General features: G+C 41.5%; 1 protein-coding gene across 1 annotated transcript; it reads right to left on the reverse strand.

Moving 5' to 3' along the window:
• Nucleotides 1-5,144: 5,144 nt before the first annotated feature.
• LOC101841995 lies at nucleotides 5,145-24,644 on the reverse strand. Its single transcript, XM_040740219.1, has 7 exons — nucleotides 24,600-24,644; nucleotides 19,085-19,785; nucleotides 18,137-18,307; nucleotides 14,265-14,335; nucleotides 13,587-13,709; nucleotides 8,329-8,388; nucleotides 5,145-5,682 (listed from the first exon to the last, which is right to left on the reverse strand). The coding sequence occupies exons 1-7, from the start codon at nucleotides 24,642-24,644 to the stop codon at nucleotides 5,588-5,590; spliced, it is 1,266 nt and encodes a 421-aa protein (XP_040596153.1). The 3' UTR covers nucleotides 5,145-5,587.
• Nucleotides 24,645-25,348: the final 704 nt, after the last annotated feature.

Genomic DNA, 25,348 nt, shown 5'->3' on the forward strand with positions numbered 1-25,348 from the left:
CTCCTACCCCTAAATTCTTCTATTTCTTGAGTGAGTTTTATGAGTGTTTCTTAAAGGACTTGGTCTATTTAATCTAAATTTTTAAAAAATATTAATTTTAACTATGCATGTGTATATATGCCTATATGTGGGTATATGCCTGTGAACGAAGGTACCCATGGAAGCCAGGGTCCTATATCTCTATATCTCTTTGAAGTTGGCATTCCAAATGATTTTGAGTTGCTGGGAACCAAACTCATTTCCTTTAGAAGAACAGTATACTGCTCTTAACTGCGGAGCCATTTCTTCAGTCCTTCATCTAGAATTTTAAATATGTTGACATTAAGCTGATCACAGTATTCCTTTTTATCTATTAATGTGGCATTAGTGACTTTTCTTTTGTCCTTATCAATACAACTGGTTTTACTAATGTTACTGATTTTATCCCAAAGAACCAGATATACATTTCTTTTTCTCCATTGTTATAGTGCTATCCTTTGATTTCTTTTTGTTCTTATCTATGTTGTTTACTTTCTTCTTCCTTTTGAGTTAGCTTTTCCTATTTTCTGATTTTGAACAACCATATTTATTTAACAAGCTTTTAAAGCTAAATATATCCGTCTCTACTCATTCCTTTCTATCCAATCATTCCCGTCATAATATATCCTCCACAAAGTTTCAGCCCTTTTCATGACAGCCTCCATGGCTCCCACATCCTCCTCAGGCTATTCTACCTCTCTTACAGTACTGTACCTAAGAGGCTGGCGTGTCCTCCCATTCTCTAGAACCCACTCCATTTAAGTGATCGGGCTTATCTCCACAGTGGCATTGCTTTTATAAAGGTCACCAGCAAGTTTCATCTCTCTGCACATTACCATTCACTCCTGCTCTTCTTCCCACCAGTCAGCAGCACTGACAGCTTTTGCTCTTGCTCCCAATAACACCCTCCAATGCCCCCCTCCCTCCCTCCCTCCCTTTCTCCCTTCCTCACTCTCCTCCCTCACTTTACAATTCCCACTTGGGTTCCAGCTCCAGGGTTCTGAGTCAGGACCTGTTATTTTGTGTGTGTGTGTGCGCGCGCGCGCGCATGTGTGTGTGTGTGTGTGTGTGTGTGTGTGTGTGTGTGTGTGTGTGTAGACACATGCACATGCATGCTGAGGTTGATGTCAAGAAACACTGGTGGGTCAGTTGTTCCTCACTTTATTTATTGAGACAGGATCTCTCAGTCAAACTCATGGCTACTCTTGCTATCTAACTTGCTCTGGGAATCTTGGAATTACAAGCAGGCCCCCACTACCCAGTTCTGCCCTTCATCCTTCCAAAATGGTATATATTCAAGATTTTTGTATTACTCATAATTTGTAGTATATGTTCTAATTTTCTTAGCATAATAGTTATAGATTTTTGAGGCAGGGTCCAGCTGTAGCTCAGGTTGACCTTGAGATGACAGAGCTCTTCCCAACTCACACTCCCAGGCATTGGGATTACAGGTATGAGCTTTCATGACTGGCTAAAACTTAGAAGCTTTAAACTACATTGTTAGTTACAAGTTCTCCAATGACAAAAATCTCTTAGTATTTTGTTTCTTCCATCCTCTAAAACTGTCTAAACAGTGTTGTGTGAATGGCACTCCTTGAAGAAAGCACTATAAACACCATTTCTGATTTTACACAAGTACATAAAAAGTACAACTTTACAAGACTTACATTTAAATAACAAGCATCACATACAAGTCACTGAGCCTCAAAGTCTTGGGACCCACAAATTAGAATGGTGCTCTACTAAAATGTGGACAGTAAGTCAGCTGAGTAGTCCTTCCATTCTAATTTTAATGAGATAAAAATCAAAATACTTATATTTTTCCACTGGAGGTTTTTCACACGTCAATACTGTTTACGTTGAAATCTCCATTCTAATGTAAAACCACACAGATGACATCTAACAAGGCTCACAGCTTTATTGAGAAAGAACCAATGAAACTGTAGCTGACTCTGGGCTGACAACTGAGGAATGTGCACCTCTTCACCTGTATTACAAGCTAGTAGCTCAGAGTCATCGGCTCTGTGGCTGGATTATCCAGGGACATGATCAGTATAACCCTGAAACAGCCTCATTTCAAACAGGGCCAACGGCCACCATATGGATTCCAGCGATAGGTTCTCACAGTTCCCTGAATCTCCTGTCTGAAAGTAAAGATCACACTCAGCCACTCAGCTGCCTCATATCACCAACAGGAGGCAAAATGAAAAGATAAAACTACACAAAGCTACCAAGTAGAAGCTAAATCATGTTCTTTTTCACCTGCCTCTGGTCTTCAGCTACTGCTACATGATGTTTTGTGAGTCCACTCTTTCACGATTACTTAGGAAATTTTTCAAAGAAAGGCTCCAAGATCTTTGAGGATTTTTTTCTCTACTTTGTTTAAGAGGTGTCAAGGAACATCTCTGCAATAAATTGTTTTTATTTATAGGATACCATGTTATTAGTTCTTAAGGAACTTGCTCAGACCTCAAGTATGAATAGCAGTAAAATACACAGATTCTCCATACCTGAGATGAACAAATATTTTATCAGGATATCTACATACAGGATTTGCAGTATTAAGCAACTACACATTTTCTTATGCAGTTTAAAGAGGAAAATACCATGCTCAGATAGGGACACATGCCAGCTCTATGGGCATCTTCTTTCTCTTTGTTCAGCACAGTGATGTTCACTGTTTGGTTTTTGTATCTTTTCTTTTGTAGCCCAGAGAAAATTTTGCATAGAGCTACAAACCCCACAGACTTCAACAGAATCACTTATACAACTCAGTGCTGAAGTAGCCTTTTAAGGGATAACTAGAGTGATTTCTCCAGTGATTTGCAATCTTCCCAGAAGCTTTACTACTCTTGAATCGCTACACTGAGACACTCAAGTATTTTCAGCATGGTTCATCAATTAATGATCATTAGTTCATTTTTTTTAAAAAAAGCACATGTTCATCTTGTCACCACAGAACTGTGATGCTTATCCTCCAAGCCTTGTCACTGCTGCCACTGTTTCTTTTAGAAGGTTCATGGATGTGCTGGGGTCATCACTTTCATGAAGAGGTAATTTCTACTTTACACTATAAGCTTCCAAAGACTTCTTATTGGGAACAGTTCCTAGATAGTACACTCACAATTCAATAGCATTTCATCTTAAAAAGGAAATCAGGTGACTTATTTAGAGACTAACAAAGGCCCTGGGTATTCTTTTTTATCATTTTTATTTTAATTTTAAATAGCTTGTTTTACATGTCAATCCCAGTTCCCTCTCCCTCCCCTCCTCCCGCACTCCCCTTCCCCCCCACCCTCCCACCCTATTGCCAAATCCTTCCACATAGGGGATATCTAGAGTCTGTCATTTTACTCTGGGTAGGGTCCAGGCACTCCCCTAAGAGTCCAGGCTGCGAGAGCATCCCTCTTTGTGCTATGGGCACACGATGACTATATTCCAGGGATAGACACTGATCCACAGCTCAGGGCCCCATAGGTTGCCCAGGCCTTCCCGCTGACACTCACATTTGGGGGGTCCAGATCAGTCCCATGCTGGCCTCCCCACTGTCGGTTTGGGGTCCAAGAGCTCTCCCCTGTTCAGATCAGCTGTCTCTGCTGGTTTTGCTAGCCCATTCTTTGCCAATTTGCTCATCACTCCTCTCTCTCTGTCACTGGGTTCCTTGGGTTCAGTTCAGTGATTAATTGTGTGTTTGCCTCTGCTTCCATCAGTCACAGGATGAAGGCTCCCGGATGGTTATAGACATCAAGTTCATTATCAGGAATGGGCATTCGAGGTGGTCTCTCCACTATTGCTTAGCTTGCCAATTGGTGTTATACCTTTAGATCACTCGAGGTCGCTCTGGTGCCTGATCTGTATTCGATCCTATGATTCCCTCTTCCCCTATTCTACCCCCACCCCCTCAACTTCCTGTTCCCCCATGACCAATTCTCTTCCTCTTCACCCCCTCTCTTCTTCCCAGGTCCCACTCCCCCCCACCCCTCGCCGTGTTCCCCATCCATTCAGGGGATCTTGTCTCAATCCTCTTCTCTTGGGTACTATGCATATATATGCATATCTTTTAGGTTCTTTCCTGTTTCCCAGACTCTCTATCAGTGGAAGTGCAGACTGGCACTATCCTGATCCATGTCTAAAATCCATATATGAGTGAGTACATACCATGTTTGTCTTTTTGCAACTGGGTTACCTCACTCAGCATGGTTTCTTCCAGTGCTATCCATTTCCCTGCGAATTTCAAGATTCCATTGTTTTTTTCTGCTGAGTAATACTCCATTGTGTAAATGTACCACATTTTCTCTATCCACTGTTCAGTTGAGGGGCATCTAGGTTGCTTCCAGGTTCTGGCTATTACAAATAATGCTGCTATGAACATAGTGGAGCAGATGCCCTTGTTGTATGAACTTGCCTCATTTGGATATATGCCTAGAGTGGAATTGCTGGGTCTAGTGGTATATTAATTCCCATTTTCCTGGGTATTCTTATGAAGGGATTTCTGTTTCACTGCAATCATAACCTAGACAAACCTGCTGAAGATGAAAAGTTACATGCCAGCTTGAAATATGGCACTTTAATGTCCATCCCCAATTTCACCTTGTATCATTTGGGTGATGGTGCAGTTTAGTGACACAGGAGCAAATGAAAGGTGCCAGCATCACACTACTTTGTGCTTTTAGCCGCTCTCACAAGGTCCAGAGAAGCTCTGCTGAGGATACATCATTCATATCCCTGCCCGCCTTCCCAGAGATACAAATGGTGAGCTTTTCCTCGGCCAGTCCAGTTTCAGACAGCACACACTGCAGCTTTTAACTGAGAAGGCTCATGGACTTGGCACAATTTTAGCCTCTTCCAAGGAAGTCAGCGTGTAATCACTCTTAAAGAGCCTGGATTTATACTAAAAAGAGTAATTTAATGCCTCAGGAAGGAAACCTTAAAATGGAAAAATAAACCTTGAAGAAAATGCATGTTATATACAAACCTTACCTTAGCTAAGTTATAATGTGAGTGTAGGTTACTACATTTAAAGGCACAGCGTATGGCGCTAGTGAAGGCCATGAAAGCCATTCACATAGAGAACAGCCGTTCAGCCTTGGTGACATTAGGAAATAAAAAGACAAGGCCTACCCAGGTTACTAATTCAGAAATTTACTTGCTCAGCAGAAGTTGGCTTAGGAGACAGTTAAATACCAAACCTCATTCTCTTTGGTTGTTCTCAGAACTTCCCATTGGACCTCAGTGATTCTCAGCTGCACATCCAGGATAATCAAGTCTGGAGGGGAAGCCCAGAAGCATCAACCTTTACTTCCCCAGGTGATTCAAATGTGCAGCCAGGCTGAAGGCTACACTGCAGCTCTTCCAGAGGCTGCTGCATGAGAGCACATGGACAGTTCCAGATTAGACAGTTCCGTTGCATCTAAGTTACAGGAGCAAAGGGGAAGGACACAGCTGTGCTTCCTCTAAAGTCACGGGTTGCATTCTGGAGGTGCTGACTGTCGGAGGTTATCTGGAGCGCTGGTTGTGAAGAAGAAAGTCCTTGTCTTGGCAGAGCAGGCAGAGTTTCAGGCTTCGGCAGCTACCTCCAGCAACAAAAAATGCCCAGATGCCCATGAACACCATGATTATAAATGCTGATACCAGATTTGCTCCATAATAAGGACTTAGGAAGGTCTGCAAGGGAAAAATAAGTCAGCTTTTGAAACCTGTGGAATAAACAGAGATAGAGGGAAACTCACAGCTTTCAATAGCTGGACTGCATCTTACAGACACGAGATGACTATCATGTGTTAAAGACTCAGGAAGGCACAGAAGACACTGGTCTGTGAACTTGCACTTTGCTCGACACAAATGGCAACCCCAGAAGAAAGATGTTAGCCAGAACCTAATGGGATACTTACCAGAAAGCACATGGAGCACTTGGCCCTGGTTTATAGCCATTTCTGGGTTAATTTAAATTGGCTCGAAGAATTTGCAACCAAGTCAGGGATATCTAGATTGCTTTAATATGAGCCATTAGTATTCAGAGGAACATGAGAAAGCAGAATTAGTTTTTGGTGGATTCCAAAATTTTAATCCTCATAAAACACTAACAGGAGCACACTCAGTGGTAGAGTGCATGTTCATTATGCATGAAGCTCTGGGTTCGATCCCAGCACCAAAGTATGACTGACAGAGTGACACAAGGTGCAGCGAGTGAAATTACTGAAGACAAGTTTCCACCATCACGGGACTTAAATACTACTAAGTAGCACAGACAATGAAGAAATAATGAAATAAATAGTTGATGAAGGATAGTAAGAGAGAATAGCTACAGATGTGGTTAATGCCAGGAAGAGAACAAGGTGATCTACTTATGGGTGATGGAGGTCTGATAATATGGCACTTAACCTGACACAGATAGCAAGAGGAATGAACTAGCTCTGTGCAGCCTGGCCATGGGAGGAGCACAGGTGAGGACAAAGAGCTGGACACTGATGAAAACTAGACCAGCCAGCATGAATACAGTTTAGGAATGGAGGAGCCGGTGAGGTCAGACAACAGCGAAGCCTGCAGATAAGCAATGTGAGTGTTATTCTCTGGGAAATGCAGGGTCGTAAAAAGACTTAAACTGAGATAATAATGATTGATTTTGATTTTTCAAACTGTATAAAATGGATTAAAGGAGATTGTGGTGAATCGAGGGGATGAGATAGAAGACTGCACTGGGTGAGGAGAACATAGGGTGGTGACTTAGGGAGGTAGTGGTGGAGCTGGACAGTGGACAGGGAGAGCTCACAGGGTTTGTTGACAGAGTGAATGGGAGGCAGATGCCAAGACTGACTCTTACATCTCTGGCCTGATGATAAATGTGCTGCCAAGGATACAAAGGCTTGAGGAGCATCAACCTTGAAAGAGGTTGGGAGGAAGAGGCAGGAACAAGCTTGCAAGCATGGGTACAAATAATATCCAAAAATATCATGTTTTTTAGTTACAGGCCATGAGATTTCAAAAGGCAGACGTCAAACAAGCACTTGAATGTCTGAGTATAATACTCAGAGGACAGACCAAGAAAAGGAAAGGCACTAACCCAGCCTCCACATGGAACTTAATGTCACACCATGGATGAGAGTTCCCAAAGAGCTACTTCAGACAATGGAAGAATAAGTGCCACCTTTCTAAATCTCTGAAAGACTGAGTCAGCAATGGCCAGGCAATGGTGATGCATGCCTTTAATCCCAGCCACTCAGGAGGAGAGCAGGCAGAACTCTGTGAGTTCAAGGCCAGCCTGGTCAATAGTGCAAGTTCCAGGACTGCCAAGGCTGCACAGAGAAACACTAGCTTGAAAAACAAAACAAAACAAAACAAAACAAAGAGACAGCAAAGGAGTCAAGAATGAAGTAAAAGAAAATCATGATAGTGTTTTTAGCAGACGTCAAGGAGGAATGTGATGGACCAGTCAACCCTTTTTAACGGCTGCTGAGCTGGAGAGATGACTCACTTGCTGCTCTTAGAGAAGCCTGGCACTTGATTCCCAGCACTCAATAAGGAAAACTCACAACTGACTATAACTCCAGCTCCAGGGCATCTGATACTCTCTTGTGACTTCAGTGGGTACCTATACACATTGTACACATTGACCCACACATGCACACATAAGTAAAAATAAATGTTTGATAAAATGTTAAGAGCTGCTATGATGTACAAAGAACAATTTCCATTTGACTGGTAAAATGAGGCTGAAAAGGATGGATTGAGCAGAAGGCAGACTAGGTTAGAAATCTGAGGCAGGAGAAGTAGACAGGGTCAATGAGATGGCTCAGTGGGTAAAGACACTTGCTGCCAAGCCAGACGATGTGAGTTGCAGGCTGGCACTGTAATAATGCCAGCAAAGAGTGAAGCCAGCACATCTGCTGCTGGAGCCTGGTTTAGTGATTTGTATCAAGGACTCAAAATATTCACACCAATTGACTTCACATGTGTGCCTAATGTGTGAACAGGCCTGAAGAAGACATCAGATCTCCTGGGACTGGAGTTATAGTTATGAGCTACCTTGCAGGTGCTGGAAATTGAACCCAGGTCTTCTAGAAGAACATCCAGTGCTTTTAACTACTAAGCCATATCTCTAGGTCCGACATAGCTCATTTTCAAAGAGCCTTCCTTTCAAATAGCATCTATTTCAGTCCAACAAAACATTCAAGCTACACTATATACTATTGAGTATATATGCTATAAGCTACATATACTATATACTCTATCTGTACTCCAAACCAGTAAGTTCTCAAATCTCCATATTCCTAACCCAGGGTCCTGTTACCAGTACAACTTCCTGGTACTCACCCACTGATGGATCAGAAGCAATGGGGAAGGAGCCCAGCAGAGCCAGTTTAAACAGTCTTCCTAGAGAATCAATGCACGATCAAGTTTAAGAATTCTACCAGGGCGGCATTCTTATAAATGTGCATAAGGAGATACAAGTATATTTACATCAGCACTGCTGTAATAACAAAGAATGCCCACTGTTACCACATGAATAAGTAAATTACAGTGTACTCACTCAGTGAACTACTGTATATGACCCACAACATGTATCATCTCAGGAACACAATGCTGAGTGAGAACACACTGTGAAAATGCATAATATTCTTATGAAGTAAGAGATCCACAAAATATTAAAAGGACATAACTGTTGTATCTAGAGGAGAGCAAGCTGCCATATTCTGTGGCAGTTTGAATTGTCATTGGTCTTAATAATAAAAACCCTGAGTCAGATATAGGGGTAAATGCTGAAAGATCAGAGAAGCAGAGCAACCACCCACTAGTTCTTACCGCTACTGAATCCTCACACCAAAGGGGCAATATTGTCCTCAGGAACCCTCAGACTGAAGGCAATGAGTTCCCATCTCTTCCTGCCTTGTATAGCTCTCTCTGCTCAGCCATATCACTCCTGTCTCTACCTTCCTACTGCTGGGAGTGAAGGGTGTCACTTCAAGTGCTGGGATCACCTTTGTGTGTGCTCTGTTTCTCTTTTATTTTAGACTGGATCGATTTTGTGTAGCCCAGAGTAGTGCTGGGATTGAAGGTGTGTGCCACCACTGTCTGGCCCCTATAGCTAACTAGTGAGGCTAACTTTGCACTCTGATCTTCAGGCTCCCCTTCATCTTGGCTTAATGTCAGAGAGTTCAAAACTATCCTACCCTTCCAAGGTTAAAGTCATAAGACCTAAAGGTCTAAGGTGTGGCTACTGTAGAATGTTTGATCTTGGTCTTGAGTGTCTTATCTAAATAACAATAGATTTGGTCTGAGGTATGGTTACTCTTGACCCTCAAGGCCAAATAATGAGAAATTTAGTCTAAGGTATGGTTAGAGAATTAAGGAAGAAGGTTTGTTTCTTCCTTGTATCTTATTAAAGAATTCTTTTGCCATGTTCTTTTTGGTTGGGGTATTTAAGAATGTTGGAGAATAAACTCAGGGTGTCCAGTAGTCACTGGATTGCCCTCCAGACTCTATCCTGTGTCTCTTTTTCTTAGTGTCTTGACTTGATACTTCTCATTCCACACTCCCTGTCTCAGGCATGAACCTGGTAAGTCAGCTGGATCCAACTGAAGCCCCACAAAGATGAGTTACAAGAGATAGTGTAAAATATCACCACATTGTCATACAAAGTAGAATTTAACTAAGGGAGCACTGCCTCCCCTATACCCCCAAAATGAGTAGTTTGCTAACCAGGCCTGTTAATGATAAACAAATTTTAGGATCCTAGGATATAAGTGTTTGTTCATCAGGATTGACCAGATTAGGTTCTATTACCATAACAACAGACACAACTCAAATCTAAAACCAACAATTATGCCTATCCTCGTATCAAAGAACATGCCTCTAACAGGCAGCTCAAGGGGCAGCATAGGGTCTCAACCACTGTAAAGTCCTGGTGTGCCATAAAGCCCGCAATTCCCTTCTTGAGACAGTAATCATCTCACAAGAACCTGCTTGTTCCCTCAAGCAATAGGATGTTTTTAGACTACCTTGCAGGATCAGAACTGAGACATTGACCAATCAGGACCACACACTGATGGCTTAACTGTTCACATCCTTTGCCTCTACACCTCATTTTTTCTCTTCAAACCTAAAATGCTTGTCAGTGTAATCAAGACAGACTTTGGGGTCACTGGATCCCCATGACTGATCTTCTCCTCATTGCACTACACTGATCTCTTTCTCAAACTCTCCACATTGTCAAGTCTTGACATGGTATACAGTGGATAGCTGACCAATCCTATTCTTTTGGAACTTTGAGAGATGGGACTTTTGTCTCAAAATTCCAATACTGGTCATAAGCTAAACTTTACTATGGCAAGTAGTTACTTTACATGAATGCCATTTGGCATTTATTAACAAATGAACTAATTCCAACTAGAAATTAAGATGTGTTAACAGCATCTGTAGAGTCTCCCATTTTTATTGATAAACCCTTCTCAGCTCCTGTTCCTGTACATAAAGTCCTGAGAGTCCTTCAGATATTCCAACACTAGAATTTTCTCTATTCTATTCTTTTCAAGGACAGAAAATCATGGGGCTATAGAGATGGCTCCATGGTTAAGAGCTCTTGTTATATTTTAAAATACTGGGTTTGGTTTTACTTGTTTGTTTGCTTGTTTGTTTTTGAGACAGGATTTCGCTGTGGTAACAGCTTTTGCTGTCCTGGCACTCACTCTGTAGATTAGGGTGGTCTCAATCTCACCGAGACCCACCCACCTCCGCCGCTAGTGTGCTACTCAGCCACTGCTACCACCACAGCCCGGATAGTTTTACTTAATTTTTGACTCTAATCTGGGGATTCTCCTCCCTCTCTTCTTTTTTTTTTTAATTTAGATCAGTCTGGCCTCGAACTCCACTTGCCTCTCCCTCCTGAGTGCAAAGATTGCAAGTGTACACCACCATGCCTGGTTTTTGTTCATTACTTCTGTCCTTCTTGAAAGATCTGGAAATTGAGACCTGTAGAGGAGAGGTCTCTTCTTTGTATTTGGAGCATCCTTTTCTTCAGTCCCTTCCTTTGCTGGTGCAGTTACTACTTATCTTTAAGTAAACTTCTCTAATTCAAAAAGCAGTGACTAGTTCTATTTTTAATAAATATTTATCAAATTTTATATAGTAAAAATGGAATCCACAAGGCTCTATGGATGGGATATGACCATAAACAAGATAGCCATAGTCCTTGCTTACATTATTTAGCACACAACTGGAGAGACAGAAATTAAACAATATTCACATCTTCACTTAATCACAGTTGGTGTACATAGGCAAAGAACTGCACTGTCCACATGTACTCTTATAGTTCTCTTCCTCTCTGTAATATTTATACAATGCTTTATGCAGTTAGGTGTTTGTTTTTTAGTTATCATGGGCAGAAGGTATGGTGACAACTTTAATAATTATTTAAAGACTGCATACGTACAGTCAAAAAGACTTGTCCCCAAATACTAAATCAGTGATATGACTTGAACTTGTAAGCTCAATCTCATACTTCCTTCTCTACCAAGCATTTCAAGGAAATGGCAACGAGTTTACCTTACTGCTTGTCTGCTCCACAACCACAGATAACAAAGAATACCTTACAAGCATACTTCATAAACTATGCCTGTCTGTAACATAAAAATTCATGTACATACAGGAATCATACAATATGTGTAGTATTGACACACACTGACAGAGATAGAGACACTCATTAACAATCTCAAATTCCTTATTTATTCCAATTACCATTTTAGATACAAGTCTACAAGGGACTCATTTTAAGCTGCCCTTGAAAACAGCCTGGTTTACTGAAGGGAATTTGCACCATCTAGAGGACAAAAGGTAGAAATACATGAAGCTGAAACGATGAAAGCTCTTTCAACAATGTAAACCAAGAAAACTTAAAATACAGACGGTGTCGTCATGTTTGTTTCGACTGGACACTGACAGACATTAGCCACTAAAACTATATTTTTACAAACCTAGAATTATTTTTTTTGAGACAGGGTTTCTCTGTGGCTTTGGAGGCTGTCCTGGAATTAGCTCTTGTAGACCAGGTTGACCTCAAACTCACAGAGAGATTCGCCTGCCTTTGCCTCCCGAGTGCTGGGATTAAAGGTGTGCACCACCACTGCCTGGCACAAACCTAGAATTATTAACATTTTAATTTTATGCCTGAAATATCCCAGTTTGGGAATATTCACAAAGGCAATCTGCTGTGTTGGAGGAAACATTAAGAAGAACGATCCATTAACTCACTTTTCCTTAACTCATTGTCAGAGTTAAAGGGTCTGAACTGGATGCTATAGGTCTCAGAAATCAAAGACTTTTCAAACAGGGAAGACTAGCTTGCTGGCTTCACAGAGGATGCATTCACTTGAGAAGCTGACTGCACTGACGTCCACAGGAGAGGCTAAGATGTGAACTAACGAGGAAACCCAGACTGGTGGAGGACTGTCTCTGAGTTCAGGGACTGCCATGGTGTCTCTAAACTACTACAGCTTATAAAAATGGGTCATTTATCTTTATAACCTTTTTATTCTATTAAAAGCTACTGAAACACTATTTAGTGTTAGGTCATTTTCCCATACAACATGGTAAACTCCCTAATGAGCTTTGGCCTGGATGTGAACATTGATTTAATTGAAAAAAATGAGTATGCGACTTCAATGACATAACTGCTGTTGATCTAGACAACTACAAACACATTTTCCTCTATTTTTAAACAAAGTGAAATTTAATAAAATAATATTCTAATTATGAAAAAAACTTGTGACCACTGTGTCATAACTTATAGTTGGTGAATGAAAAGCAATGTGAAAAAAGTTGGTTCTTTTTAACCGTATCTTTTCATAAAAATATTTATCTACTATATTTTTCTCTGAATTTAAAGATCAAATCATTCTGTCTATCTGTAAAAGACACAGAATTACACACTAATCAAAGATTAGAACTTAGGACTAGGGGTCTTGTGTTGAATCTCTAGCACTGGGCAAGAAAAATAAGTAGTGGCTTACAGGTTTATATTGAAGATAAATATAAAGACAAAACAAAGATCATAAAAATTAGCTGTTAATATTTCAACAATACTGTAACGTTTTAGTATAGTCAAGTGTGTGTGTGTGTGTGTGTGTGTGTGTGTGTGTCTTTGCTTGGGTTTTGATATTGTTGTTGGTTTTTGGGTTTTGGTTTTATTTTTGTTTTTGTTTTTGATATAGGGTTTTCTCTGTGTAGCTTTGGAGGCTGTCATGGAACTCACTTTGTAGACCAGGCTGGCCTCAAACTCATCAAGATCTGCCTGTCTCTGCCTCTTGAATGCTATGATTAAAGGTGTGTGCCACCACTGCTTGGTAAATGAATAAATTTTACACAAGATAAATTCCTAAAATATTCTAAAGTACTCCAATCAAACCCCTATCTTCACTCCCAGGTCCTTCACTTATAGAACCTAGGAACATCTTCCCTTTAAAAAGGAATACCTTCCCTTTAAAAGAATTCACTTGAATTCTGAAGACAATGGATTCTAATAAGGATGCTCCTTTAGAGCAGGACCCTGAACACCCACAGCTATGGCACATACATACCTGAATTAAGGAAGAACTGTGGAGAATCCCCATGGATGCCCACTGTGCCTGGCCCCAAGGAGTCAGACAGGGTGTTCACAAAGGAAAACACTCCACTCATGATTCCAAAGCCCAAGCCAGAAACTAAAGAGGAAGAAAAACACCGTTAAGCCCTTTTCCTGTTATGAGTTCAGTTCAAATCTAATTTGCAAGGACTGGGGGACACTATTTCACTGCAGGGAAAAGGCTACATCTGCTGTTGCTGAAGCATCAGACAGTCAGCTCTGGAAGGCTGAGTGAGAAAGGAGAGGAGGAAAGGAAGTACAGGAGGTAGATCAATGAACAAAGGAGAGGCACAGAAGAAACCGGAGAGGAAGAGGGTAATGTGCTGAAGGCCCTGGCTTTGGTTTATTGTAGCCAAACTGTAAGGGAGTAACTGTGATTTCAAGGTGGGAATCCAGGCCAGACTGAGCTAATTCTACATAGAGACCTAGAGCCTGTGTGTGCGCGCTTGCTTGCTTGAGTTTATGTGTACCATGAGTAGGCTATGCAGGTGTTGGATTCCACAGAACTAGAGTTGCAGGTGGTTGTGAGCTATCATCTGGGTTCTGCAAGAGCACTAGGTGCTCTTAACTACTGAGCCACACCTCTCTAGCACTTGTATTGATTTTCCTTATGACACCTCAGGGTCTGACTTACCATAGGCCAACAGTCTCATTGAGGGTGCTGTCTCCTCAGGGTTTATGCTCTTCAAACCCTCGCTGTCTCTTCTAAAAGAAAACACATTTTTCATTTTTAAATAAAAAAGCTGTATATTAGGCAGGTCACAGAACCCTTCAAAACCAGATACTTAATGAGGCTTCTGATCAAGTTACACTCCAGATTTTAATCCAGAATCCATTTAAGTGAAACCTAGCACTCTTTTTTGTTATTTTGCTTTGTTTGTGAAAGGCTCCCTCTACACAGCCTGAATGTCCTGGAACTCACTATGTAGACCAGACTGGCTTAGAACTCAGAGGCACCTCCTCTTCATCCTCTTGAAGGCTGGGATTAAAGGCCTATTCCAGCACAGCCAGCTCTGGCACATTTTCCTTTTCTCTTTAAGATTCATTTATTATTATGTGCATTGGTGTTTTGCCTGCATATATATCTGTGTGGGAGTGTTGGATTCTCTTGAACTGGAGTTAGTATGAGCTGCCCTGTGGGTGCTGGGAATTGAACCCGTGTCCACTGGAAGAGCAACCAGTGCTCTTAGCTGCTGAACCATCTCCCAACCCATTTTCAATAACTGAAGTTAAGTGAGATTTCCAACAACTCCACCCAGCTGGTGTTTCCATGAAAGAAAAAACTTAAAATATCAGTAACAAGTCAATAAGGATTGAGTTCAATAGGAATAAAAGTAATGCTCTAATTTCTGAGCTCAGTGAATATTTATTTATCCTGAGGGATCTATCTCTCTGAATTTTCTTTTCTCCAAAGTCTTAGGCCTTTATCTTTTTTTAAAATTGAAATTGGAAACAGACTTGTTTTGCATGTCAATCCTAGTTCCCTCTCCCTGCCCTCCTCCCCTGCCCCCCAAAGACCCCCTATCCCATTCCCTTTTTGCTCCCCAGGGAGGGTGAGGCCTTCCATGGGGGATCTTCAAAGTCTGTTACATAATTTGGAGTAGGGCCTAGGCCCTCCCCTATGTGTCTGGGCTGAGAGAATATCCCTCTGTGTTGAATGGGGTCCCAAAGTCCATTCGTATACAAGGGATAAATATTGATCCACTATCAGAGACCCCATAGATTAACCAGACCTCCAAACTGACATCCTCGTTCAGGGGGTCTGGAACAGTCCTACGCTGGTTTCCCAGCAACCAGTCTGGGATCCATGAACTCCCCCTTGTTCACATCAGCTCTTTCTGTGAGTTTTTCCAGCCTGGTCTTGACCTCTTTGTCATTCCTCCCTCTCTGAAACTGGATTCCAGGAGTTAGACTCAGAGTTTAGCTGTGGGTGTCTGCTTCTGCTTCCATCAGCTACTGCATGAAGGCTCTACTTGGCATATAAGGTAAGGTCATCAATCTCATTAAGCCTTTATCTTTAACTTATTGACATTCTGTTGTAATTTCCACTATGGCTATACGTATTACCCCTTCTCTCTTGCACAATGGGAAACGGAAATCATTCTCATCCTTCTAACAGCAATTTTTCCCTTGGGTTCAGGAACTGAACCCATGCCTCAACCATGCCAAGTACATGTTCTACTACTGGTTTTTTTCTTTTTGTTTGTTTATTCATTTGATTGTTTTGAGATGGTCTGTGTAACTAGGTTGGCTTCAAAAATCACCAAGTAACTAAGATTACAGGTGTGTACCACAATGCATGGTTTATGAGGTGCAGGGGATTAGGGATTGGATCCAGGGCTACATCTTTAGCCTCCTTAATGCACCATTTTAGGAAATTAAAAAAAAAACAGAGACACTTCTAAAAAGAAAAGAAAACAATCAGGGCTGAGAGTATAGGTCAATGATAGAGCTTTTGCCTAGCTTGTCCCAAGACCTTTGGTGGGGGCTGGGGGGAGGGGGACACACTGAATGGGACATAGACAGGAAAAAACAAAAAAAAACTGTAGCAGTGGTTATCTTAGCTTTTTACTTTTCTGTAAATATAAAACTATTTCTAAAATCATAAAATGTTTATTATATCACTATTTTAAAAAAACTGAATTAGGTTGTAAAACTTGCAATCCAAATATAACTTCCATACATTTTAGGCACCATACAACAGTTTTAGACAACACAGGAGTTACTGAAGATGTTTTGTAGGCAATGACAGTTATGTTTTAGGCAAATAACTTGAAATTTTCAAAAGTTTGTGTGGAAAGGGCTAGAAAGATAGCTCAGCAGTTGAGAGCACTGGCTGCTCTTCCAGAGAACCTAGGCTCTATTCCAAGCACCCTTATGGTGACTCACAACTGTTTATATCTTCAGGTCCAGGGGATCTGTTGTCCTCTTCTGGCCTTCTTGGACAACAGGCATATACATGGTGCAGAGACATACATACAGGCCAAACATTAATACATACAAGATAAAAATCAATGTTAAGAAAATAAAAAAATTGTGCAGAAATGGCTACCATTGTAGTCATATGCCAACTTCTCATTGTACAAGGCTTTATCCTGTTAGACAGTCACAATCATCTCACTCATTCATTCATTAACAATGTAGTAATTGCTCTTGAGCCCTGACTCATGAAATAAACTTATTTGACTGCAATTATTTTAAAAAAAGGGGGGGGTATAAATGTTCCACATTTTAATCATGGCAGCAAATTCAGGCAGAAAAACTTTGGTTGAGTTGGTCCCTTAAAGTAAAGCCTAAACCTAGTTGTGGCAGTATAGATATTTAAGCAAAATCTGAGTACACCAAAACCTCTAGTATTGAATGAAGAATAGCATGAGAGATCAATTTAAATATATTCACTTACATACTAACCCCAAAAGGGAGCTTATGCCTCAGGCTTTGTTCTTAAATGCGTTTTTCCTTTTGTAGACTTGAAATTATAGAAAATGTTTTTTTAAAGCATTCTTTAGAAAATATTAAAATGATCTATTAAGACAGATCTTAGTTCCTTAAAAGAAACACAAACCAGTTCATTCTCTTTAATAACTTTCCATGTGACTGCCATAAAAACTTGAAATACATAAAGTACAAGTCTCGACTTTCATAAAGTCAAAAGGATATTTAGATTGCATACTATGCAGCTATGGTATATAGCTTGAAACACATGAGTCTACCTAAATACTACTTCACCTTCTTCAGATGGACCTACACAGTGGGCAATACTTTGTTAGTAGTCACTAAAGCCCAGCAAAGAATTAAATACAGTCAGATAAAGACAGATAGGCAATGAAAGGCTCAAGTTATAAAGGTAAAATTGAAGACCTCTTTCATTGGGTACTTAGCTATCATGATATTACTGTAGACAAGTTATAATGTATGGTTTCCAAACAAAATATCAAAATTTCACATATTAAAAATCGTGTCAAGATCCATAGTTGGCTTCGTCAACTCTAGCAAACTTCCTTGGGTCCTTCCTAAACAGGAAGACAATATCTTCAACTTGCACTCGACCCTGTCTTCCAATTGACATTGCCTTGTGAGTCATTTCAGTAATGAACTCTATGAAGGTCTTCAAGAATATCCACTGACTCAATGTAAGGATTCTGGTCATCCCCAAACCCATACATCATACTTCGTAATTCTTTGGAGAAAAGTCTCTTTCTTTTCCCCTGTCCACCTTCTGCTCCTCCTCCAATTTCTTCATTTTCCTCCTCAAAGGTGGGGTCTTCCTCCTCATCTGCTATCCTAGCTGTCTGCCAGCCTTCTGAGCTGGCATTGACCAATTCTTGAAAAACATTTTTGGGAGGAAGGAAATGAAAGAGGGAAAGAAAAAGGAAGGGAATGAGGGAAGGTAGGTAAGCCAGGTCATAAGTTTAAATACTCCATATTTTCAGGCTAGAAATGCAACAATCACCAAATCATAACTCAAGTCTAACTGGGAAAATAAAGTTCAAACATTTAACTTACTTTAACAGTCTATAATATGCAAGCCTGAACAGTTCTTGGATACAGACAGAGAGCAACACTCCGAAGATGAGTAGGTACTTCTGTATAGGTCCATCTCTGTTGTCAGTAATGACTCTCACTAGGTACCAGAAAACAGATGAAAGCAGAAGAGATACCAGCCAGAAGAAGGCACTGGAATGTAGAAGGAAAAAGCCACAAGTTAACAGAAGCACGAGACTAATAATGACTTCAAATATGATGGAGAAGAAACCAAGATCTTGATTTTTTAATTGGGGAAAAAATTCTTTGAAGTGGTTGGCGTTCTGGATCAGCAGTTACTGATTAATGGTCCATTTTTTTCCTAGCGAGAAAATAGTCCAGGAGAAATGTCACATTTGCTCAACAAGAACGTGCTCAGTGACCACCACGTGCACATTAAGACACTACCTGCCAAGGACTGGCTAAGAGGAACTTGGTCGTTGACTATTTTTCCTCAGAAAGGCTTTGCCTCTTTGGTGTACCCTGGAAATATACAACCAGTGACTATTGCAATTTTCACATCCTCAAAATTCGTCAGAAAGTATGTATTTAATGGCTAGATATCTGTAAAGATAAGTGTCTTTTTTCTTTGACAGAAAAACGCATATCTAACCCTATATTAGTAGTGTGCACTGTGTAAAATTCTGAAGCTGAAACCTTCTGGCAGGTGCAGAGACCAGGACCACATGCACCAGCAGAGTTCGGTATTTACCAAGCTCTCAGGAGGACATGCCTGCTCAGGTGTTGCTGCGTTTTCTCAGGCTTCCACCCTCGGCTGCACCCCAACCATTACCCCGAGGGTCTACAAGAAAAATCTGAGCCCAAACCCCTCACAGGCATTCTGAGTCCCAGGATGGGGGTTGAGTGGGCCACTGATCCCCAGGTGACTTTAATGACAGACGAGAACGACTCTTCGATGCCACAGAGCACCTGGGGAGATGGGGTCTCCTACGGGAAGACGAAGGCTCCACACAGGAATGTATCTCAGTGTTGCCACACTTAGCCCACAGAAGCCTAGATCCGCAGGGGCGCCTGCTCAGCCTGCCCTTCTCCTCAGACCCTCTCAGGGGGGCAGGCTCCTCCCCTCCTTTCAGCCCTCGCTGTCCCACAGGCTGGAGATACTGGGGGTGGTGATCCCCGAGGTCATGGGAGCCCCGGCGCGGGAGGAGACCCGCTGTGTCAAGGACTTGGGGCAGTTTCACCCGACGATGAGGAAGATGACGCGCAAAGGATCGGTGGCGATGGTGAAAATGTAGAGAGCGAGCGCGGGCCCGAAGGCGATGAAGGCGCAACCGAAGAACACTGCCGCGGTCATGGCGACCGCAGAAGCCAGTCCAGGGAGCCTGGGGGACCCGTGGTATCCAGCGAGCAGTGGGTGCAGGATGAGGAGCGAGGCCAGGTCGCAAGGCTCCGGGTGCTCTGTCCCAGCAGGGGGCTGGGCGGAGCTCTTGAGGCTCGCCTCGTGGTGCTCCAAAGCCTAAGGGAGCCGAGGGAGGGGCGGAGCTCGGAAGGCGGGGCCTGGAGGTGCTCAGGTCAGAGAGTGGATTAGACGAAGCTCGTGAGGCGGGTTCTTGCTGTGTTCCACGGCCTGTCAGTGTGGATGGCAGAGCGGGGCTTGGCGTGCGGGGCCTCTAAGCACTCCAGTCACGGCGGACAAGGCAGGGCTCCAGATGCTCCATGGCCCATAAGGGCGGGTCGCTGGCTGGACTCACAGAGCTCCAAGCTCAAAGGAGCAGGGGCGCAACTTCGGATGCACAGTCAGAAGGGCATCAGAAGGCGGAGCCTGGTAGTGTTCCACGCCCACTTAAACCTTGCGTGGGGCGGAGCCTGGGAGGCGGGGCCTCGAGACGCTCCTTGGCCGGTCAGAATGGGCGGAGCCCAGCTCAGAATTCAGGGGTGCTCCTGTCAGAGAGAGCGGGAGATCGGGAGGTGAGGCTCTGGAGTGGAGCGAGGCTATGGAGTGAGGGGGGCCCTGAGGTGCTAGTGGCTGAGGTAGACTTTGTTAGTCTTATCTCCTCAGGCATCCCTATCCTGTAGTGAGACTAACATAATTTATTCAGGGTACTACTCGAGTCTGGAACATTCTTGCCACACAAGTGTTGTTAACAGTCTTATTGAGTTTATGTATTATAAATTTAACCCACTTTATTCAACTATTCAGTTATCTACATATAGTTTTATTTTTAAGGTATGTATTAAATCTCTGTGTGTGTGTGTGATTTTAAAGGGTTTTCTTGTGATAAGATGTACTTTCTATGAGCACTGCTGTTAGCAGTCTTTTTATTTGGGTGTAATGTGTACTATCTCTTTCAGACTTTCGAGCTGCAGTTTCAGGGATTAACAGCAGCAGAAAAGCCTGTTCCAAGTCAGTCCCAACTTGTTTTCTTTCCATCTTTTTCTCAGTATTCAGTCCCTGTGTGGTAAAGATGGGCTGGAAATGGAAGGGGAGGAGTCTGGGCAAGAAGACCTTGTAACCTAGAGACAGCCATGTGGAGGAGACCCAACATGTAATTTTTGAGAAGCTGATTTTTAGTTTTCATAGTGGGAAGGCCCAAAGACATATTAAGGTATAGTAGGCTATGCAACATTTTATATGGCAAGAGGCCCATATCCTCTCTCATAGCTATTTTAACTTAAAGTTACAATGAGATTTTTATTATCATGTAACCAGCTGTAGCAGTGTGTGGGGGGGGAGATGCTCTATCATCCATCTGATGACATGAACATTATCATTAATATATGTTTTAATTTTTATATTCTCTGATATATGTCTAGGGTCTACATTGGTTACAGTCTAATCTCTGAAGACTTCATAGACAGACAACTTCTCAGAGGGGCCTTTCATTGTTCCCTGGGCCCTGGCTGACCTTATGTTTTTTTTTTTAACACTCTTATTCTTTTCAGTATAGGCATGCAAGCTTTGTTGAACACCCAGAAGGGCAGCTTTGACATTTCTATAACTTTAATTCTGTTATTTTAATTATACTTAGATAAAGCTTAGACAAAACAACCCAGACAGTTTTAACTAAATCTTGACTTCTCTATGACTCAGTTACCCAAAACTGTTAGTTTATCAAGCTTAACAAAGACATAAGTGACTATCTTGATTGAAGGTACATTTTAAAATCGTTTTTGTTACCATGTGTGGTGTTTGAATAAGAGTGGCTCCAATAGGCTCATATATTTGAATGCTTAGTCATCAAGGTGTGACATTCCTTGAGAAGGATTAAGAGGTGTGGCCTTGGAGTAAATATGGCCTTGTTGGGAAAAGTATGTCACTAGGGGTGGGCTTTGAGATTTCAAACACCAAAGCCAGGCCCAGTGACCCCGCTACCTACAGATCCTGATGTAGAACTCCCAGCTATTTCTCCAGCACCATATCTACCTGCATGCCACCATGCTCCCTGCCGTTATGAGATTGGACTAAACTTCTGAAACTGTAAGCAAGCTCTGGCTAAATGCTTTCTTTCATAAGAATTGCCATGGCCAGATGTTTCTTCACAACAATAGAACCCTGAGACACCATGAATAGATCATTATAACCTTAGGAATTTCTACGTCAATCATGTCAATCATGAAACATATGCCACCCTTCTATGCCATCCTCCAATAGCCTGTATAACTTACTCAGACCTTTTGTGACTTGACTTTAAGCTTTCCTGCCAGGGGGAAAGTTTACTTTTCAGGAAGAGCTTCATAGATAAGGATGGCCTTATAAACGAAGGCAAGAGTGGGGGTATGTACTCAGGGAGATAAAAGTTAAAAATACATGTTAACCTTGGAATTGTAGCTTTCATACTGTTGTTCTCATTTTCTGACTGGAGTCTTTTTCTGTCTTATTTTCTTAGAGGTTTTCCTATATGATGACTTGCACATTGATTTCCTGGATCCTTGCCTACTCCTGTTAAGACAGATTTATTATAGTTAAGAATATCTTCGCTTGTAACTGCTGAATTCTCTCTCAGCCACTCTTTTGTAGTTTTTAAACTCTGTCCTGCACCCCCATGGAGGGCCTCACCCTCCCTGGGGGAATGAGGGGATAACGGGGGGGGGGGGAGGGACGGGGGCTGGGGGAGGGCCCGGGAGGAAGGGAGGGAAAGGGAGAGGGACCTGGAACTGACTTGTGAAGCAACCTTGTTTCTTATCTAAATTTAAACTGGAAAATAAAATAAAAATAAATAAAATAATCTTACTATACAAAAAAAAAAAGAACTCATTAATCCTCAGAATTTGTTATCCCATGGGGGTGATGTGAGATGTGCAGGGGTGGAGGTTTTTCTTTTCCATTGGAAATAAAATAAAACCAGTATGATAATGAGCCAGGAAAAAAAAAACAAAAAAACAAAACTCTGTCCTGCCCCCTGTTAGTTATCTGCATCCCTTGTTTCAAGGTTCTTTTATATCATATCTCAAGTACACCATAGTGGGGCCACAAATTGGACCTTTAAATGTGAGGGAATCAGGCCGTGGAGACATTCATACCCTCACACAATTTATCACCTCGTCTTCTCTGCTCCTTAACTGATGACCCTCTACAAGGGGGTGATTAAGTATCTTCTTCTGACTAGAGGGATAGACCTGACTGGGTTCCAAGTCTAGCTGTAGGGCCATGCTTTGTCCTGTGGCCTTTCTAGTGAGTTAGTCCAGCCCACACAAAAAGGTAGCAGTAATTTCAGCTAATACTTGTGAAACAGTTCCTGTGTGTGTGGCATTTTGTCAAAGGGTTACTTTACTGATTCAGTAAGTCTTTAAAGCAACACTGTAAGATCTCTCCATCTCTACAGGAAGAAATAAAAGAACATTTCACGGGGCTGGAGAGATGGCTCAGAGGTTAAGAGCACTGACTGCTCTTCCAGAGGTCCTGAGTTCAATTCCCAGCAACCACATGGTGGCTCACAACCATCTACAATTCAATCTGGTGCCCTCTTCTGGCGTGTAGACAGAACACTGTATATGTAATAAATAAATAAATCTTTAAAAAAAAAAAAGAACATTTCACACTTGAACACCCTATGGAAGAAAGCTAGTGGAAGGAGGGGAAGAAAGAATAAAATAAATACAAAAAAGAGACTGGGATTACAATAGAGAAATCAACAAATCAAAAGTTGGTACTTTAAAAATAAATATTGGCATTATATCTCAATTAACTTTGTAAAATACAGATTATATTGATAACATTTGAAACAAGATTTGAGATTATCATTTTTCAGAATAATAAGAACTCCAAAAGCATTAAACATATTTTATGATATATTTTGTGTGTGTGTGTGTGTGTGTGTGTGTATTACCTCAAGGCAATGAAATAGGTGTCTTCAATGACATCAACAACTTATCTGTTTAAAACTCTAAAATTTTTACACCAGGTTGTTAGAACTAATGAGTCAGGTGAGGATCTTCATCTACTGCAGTCTCTGCACTAAGTGTGTCCTTCACTGGACTCCAGTTCCAATGTGGAGATGTAGAGTAGGCAGGCACAGGTCAATGTGTGTAAAGTAGGATCTACACAACCCAGTACCCAGAAGTTACAAGGAATCACTTACTGTGTTCATGGAGATATGCATTTGTTTGTTCACTTTGATTACATGTATCAAAGGATTTTATACTGTAGTATCCTGTATTCTTCTGGGTGACATTAAAGAGCAGCGAGGATCCGTTAGTGAACATTGTCTCTCTTTCACTCGATTGCTGCCCCCTCATTTACATGAATCGGTGGCTATTTTATAATGTATAATTTTATCATCTCCTTTGCAATCAAACCCTTTGTATCAGGAAAAAGCTTGACAATGCTTGAATTTATGGTGAACATGTAAAAGAATGTTGCCCCCTTCAACAACACTGTCTGGCACTTCAATAGTAGTTTGGCCATGGTTGGAGTGTTCCAGCAGGTTAAAAGTGAGACTAGAAGGAAAGAGAGAGAGAAAAAAATCCATCAATGTTGGGACTATTGTATGCAGAGTAGGTGTGTTCACCACTCAGTCTAGGTGTATGGGTGTGGGGGTGTGGGGTGCCGACCTACTTGTTGGAGATAAGAAACATGACCTCCATTCCCTGAGTGTCACTAAAGTTGTTTCCTCTTCGTTGTTGTTTTATTTTATGTGTATCAGTGTTTTGTCTGTGCATCATGTGCACACCTGGTGCTTCGGGTAGCCAGAATAGGACAACAGAACTCAGAACTCTGGGACTGGAATTACAGACAGTTATGTCTTCATATGGGTGCTAGGAACCAACCTGGGTTATCTGGAAGAGCATCCAGTACTCTTAACCATTGAGCCATCTCTCCAGCCCCATGTTGTTTCCTCTTAAGGTATTCTCTCCCCAAGTGCCCACACTTCTCACTCTTCCCTAACCTCTGTTCACACTCAAGACTGTTTATGGTGATCCTCCCCTGACTTCTTTATCTGCAGACCCTGACTTTCCACTTTCCGGCTGTTGTCTCTGTTGTTACTCTATTCTCTATGTGCTTGCAGTCATCTGCTGACTTCACCTCCATGATGCCCTTACTGGCTCTGTCTTCTAGTCCACTAGAACTAGGAATTGTGATGTCAGAGACTACTCTGGCCCTTTTGGAAAGTTCAGTGCCCAGAAAAGGCTCAGATCCCTTTGTATGAAAGAATGAGAATCCAGATTCCTGGTGTGTCCTTGGAGTTTACTTGCAAAACTGAATTTTGATGCTAACAACAGTGTCTTTTAAAATATGGTTTTCATGTATGTGCCACAAAAATTTTTAGATTTACATTGACACTTACTTACAAGTCAATTTGATATCAAAGGATATAACCACACATAGACATAGCATATATACATAATCATACTAAAAATGGACTTTTAAAATCAAGGTCTTGAATGTTATTGTTTGTTGGGATTGTCTCTCCTGTAGTCTTCACTGTAAAAAGAAAATTTACAACAAAGGTCTTTAGCAAAGATATAAAAACTTACATTTAGCAGCTTCATATTAGGAATATTTAGATATGAGTTATGAAAGAGAATATACAGCTAATTATTTTTCTAGTTCTGTCACGACTTTTCTGAGTTTAATGGTAGATTGATGCATAAAAATATATTTAATAGTAAAAATGTAAACTACAGTATGAAGCGCCACAGCTTCCATCCTGAATAGCTTTTGTAACATATAGCAGTTCACTGAAATGTACAGATAAATGTCTGGTTAATTTTGGTGTGATTGTTTTTTAATCT

This window comes from Mesocricetus auratus, unplaced genomic scaffold (genome assembly GCF_017639785.1).
Source record: "Mesocricetus auratus isolate SY011 unplaced genomic scaffold, BCM_Maur_2.0 Super-Scaffold_100691, whole genome shotgun sequence".
Lineage (NCBI taxonomy): Eukaryota > Metazoa > Chordata > Mammalia > Rodentia > Cricetidae > Mesocricetus > Mesocricetus auratus.